The sequence below is a fragment of the Amphimedon queenslandica genome, unplaced genomic scaffold (assembly GCF_000090795.2).
Source record: "Amphimedon queenslandica unplaced genomic scaffold, v1.1 AMPQUscaffold_8479_Cont19577, whole genome shotgun sequence".
Lineage (NCBI taxonomy): Eukaryota > Metazoa > Porifera > Demospongiae > Haplosclerida > Niphatidae > Amphimedon > Amphimedon queenslandica.
In genome coordinates, this window is record NW_003551244.1 from 1 (window position 1) to 2,582 (window position 2,582).

Below are 2,582 nucleotides of genomic sequence, written 5' to 3' on the forward strand. Positions count from 1 at the left end.
AGTTGAGCTGCTTAAAAACGCACCAAATCCTCCAGGAATACTTGGCTCTAAAGGTAACTCTTACTCTACTATTAGTATGCAGTGGTTTAAAGTATGGTATTGTCCTTATTTTGCAGCTGTTGGTGAGCCTCCATTGCTAATGAGCAGTGGTGTGTTGTTTGCTCTCAAAAGAGCTGTAGAGAGTGCTAGACATGATGCTGGTAATAGCGATCCTTTTATTTTAAGTAAGTTCATGCAAAATATTGCAATAGTAAAATGAATGCTCTTTCTGTTGTAGATGCTCCAGCTACTGTAGAAGCAACACAGCAAGCTTGTCTTGTTGATCCATTGAGATTTGAATTTTAACATGATAACATTGTTTTTATTAAACCAGCATTGTGTCACGTGTTTGCAGTATACTAATTTATTCTTATTATCCGTATCTTGGACTATTTTAATTTTTAACTCTTGTAAAAATGGCTGATTTCCTACTTGCTGCTGTGGCCATTGCCCTATTCTTCTCTCCTCCTGCATCTAGTGCTAGTGAGGATGACCCAGTTCCTCTTGTAATATGGTCTGGAATGGGTTAGTTATTAAAGCAAGGGTTTAGATAGCTTGTGAGTGCATTTTCCAAATATTGCAAGTCACTTCAGTCCCAGAAGTTGGTTATACACCTAGTTCTATCATGCCTAGTTGTAATTGACCAATCAGATTGCAGAATACCAGGTTTCTAAATCTATTAGATACCTCCCGGGAACACTTAGAAACCTCCCGGGAACACTTATTAACCTCTTGGTTTATTAGATAAAATAAGTGAAACATGGCGCTCTACGCTTATGCTCGTATTAGTCCATTTGTCAAGTTTGGTTGATTCTTTACTGGCCTAGCCTGTTAGATATCATGTGTTGTATGTATGTCAATTGTGGTCTTATTATCAGCAGTTGGTAGTTGTTTTCAAATGTTATGATAGAGTTGGTTATCCCTTTTCCTTACACGTCAACGAAATTCATAAAAATTAGTCTTTTGGACAACAATATTACAAAATATTGTAATAGTAAAATGAATGCTCTTTCTATTGTAGATGCTCCAGCTACTGTAGAAGCAACACAGAAAGCTTGTCTTGTTGATCCATTGAGATTTGAATTTTAACATGATGGAAATATTTATGATTTTATTGTTTTTACCAGCATTGTGTCACGTGTTTTCAGTATACTAAGCTCAAAACCGCATATTCTCCGTATATGAGCAATTTTAATTTTTAACTCTTGTCAAAATGGCTGATTTTCTACTTGCTGCTTTGGCCATTGCCTTATTCTTCTCTCCTCCTGCATCTAGTGCTAGTGAGGATGACCCAGTTCCTCTTGTAATATGGTCTGGAATGGGTTAGTTATTAAAGCAAGGGTTTAGATAGCTTGTGAGTGCATTTTCAAAATTTAATTGTCAATTCAACTTCTCAGTCAGTGTTGATTTTTGATATTTTAGGTGACAGCTGTTGCTATGAGTATGGTGCTTATCAGTTTAAGGTTGTCCTGGAACGTCTTATACCAGGCATATATATCAAAATGGTTGCTTTTGGAAAGACTCCCACAGAGGTAAATAAAGGGTCTATGGTCACATCAGCAATATCTCATTATTCTCCTCATCTTTCTATTCTTAGGATTCATACAACAGTTTCTTTCTCGATTCTAATAAACAGGTTGAACTAGCTTGTGATTTACTATCATCAGATGAGATGTTAGCTAATGGTTTCAATGCAATGGGTTTCTCTCAGGGATCACAATTCCTGTAAGTTATTGTCTGCCAAATTTTGTCAAAATTAAAAGGAGAGATTTCTCCATTTTTAATGTATAATGATAATGTACATGTACTTATATTGTGTAGAACGTTTTTACAAATTTTTTAAAGTTGCTTCAAAAGGACTAAAGTCCCTGTACAGGCTGTACTAGTACAGGGTTTTTGGTTAAATTTCGCCAAAAATGAAAAGAAGAGAATTTTTTATTTTTATAATTTTTCCTGATGCATATACATGTACTTATATTGTGTAGAAAGTTTAGGGTGATTCCAATCAAATTTGGATTTTTTACGAATTTTAAAAGTTACTCCAAAATCAGACCCAAGTTACTGTACTATAGTACAGGGTTTTTGGCCAAATTTTGCCAAAAATTAAAGGAAAAGAATTCTTCATTTTTGTAATTTTTTAAATGCATATACATGTTCTTTTGTTATGTAGAAAGTTTTAGCTGATTCCGTTCAAACTTGAATTTTTCACAAATTTTTAAAGTTGTTCCAAAAGTCATACATGCATGTACTATTGTAGCAAATTCATGAAACATGCTTTGTTGGAAACTATGGCCCTCAATATACCCACTGTATACTGTAATGTACTGACATAGTGACATTTTGTTTTATTATAGGCGTGCACTAGTCCAGAGATGTGGCTCTGTAAAGATATACAATTTGATATCACTGGGTGGGCAGCATAATGGCGTTTATGGTTTTCCGTTTTGCCCAGGAAGCAGTAGCATATTGTGCCATTTGTTTAGAAGATTCTTAGGAATGGGAACATATTTATCATTCATACAAGACAAGTATATTAATGAATA

The 2,582-nt window shown here is 34.7% G+C and overlaps 1 protein-coding gene and 1 long non-coding RNA gene across 2 annotated transcripts; both read left to right on the forward strand.

Moving 5' to 3' along the window:
* The first annotated feature begins 10 nt into the window (after window positions 1-10).
* On the forward strand, window positions 11-444 carry LOC109591303 (uncharacterized). The gene is made up of 3 exons (XR_002189756.1): window positions 11-53; window positions 117-224; window positions 278-444. It is a non-coding gene; the product is annotated as an uncharacterized LOC109591303 (long non-coding RNA).
* Window positions 445-1,240: 796 nt separating this feature from the next.
* LOC100641740 (palmitoyl-protein thioesterase 1-like) lies at window positions 1,241-2,577 on the forward strand (the record flags this gene model as incomplete). Its single annotated transcript, XM_003391538.2, has 4 exons — window positions 1,241-1,361; window positions 1,462-1,571; window positions 1,637-1,764; window positions 2,394-2,577. Coding segments are annotated over exons 1-4 (531 nt in total), but the record flags the coding sequence as incomplete, so codon positions are not given.
* Window positions 2,578-2,582: the final 5 nt, after the last annotated feature.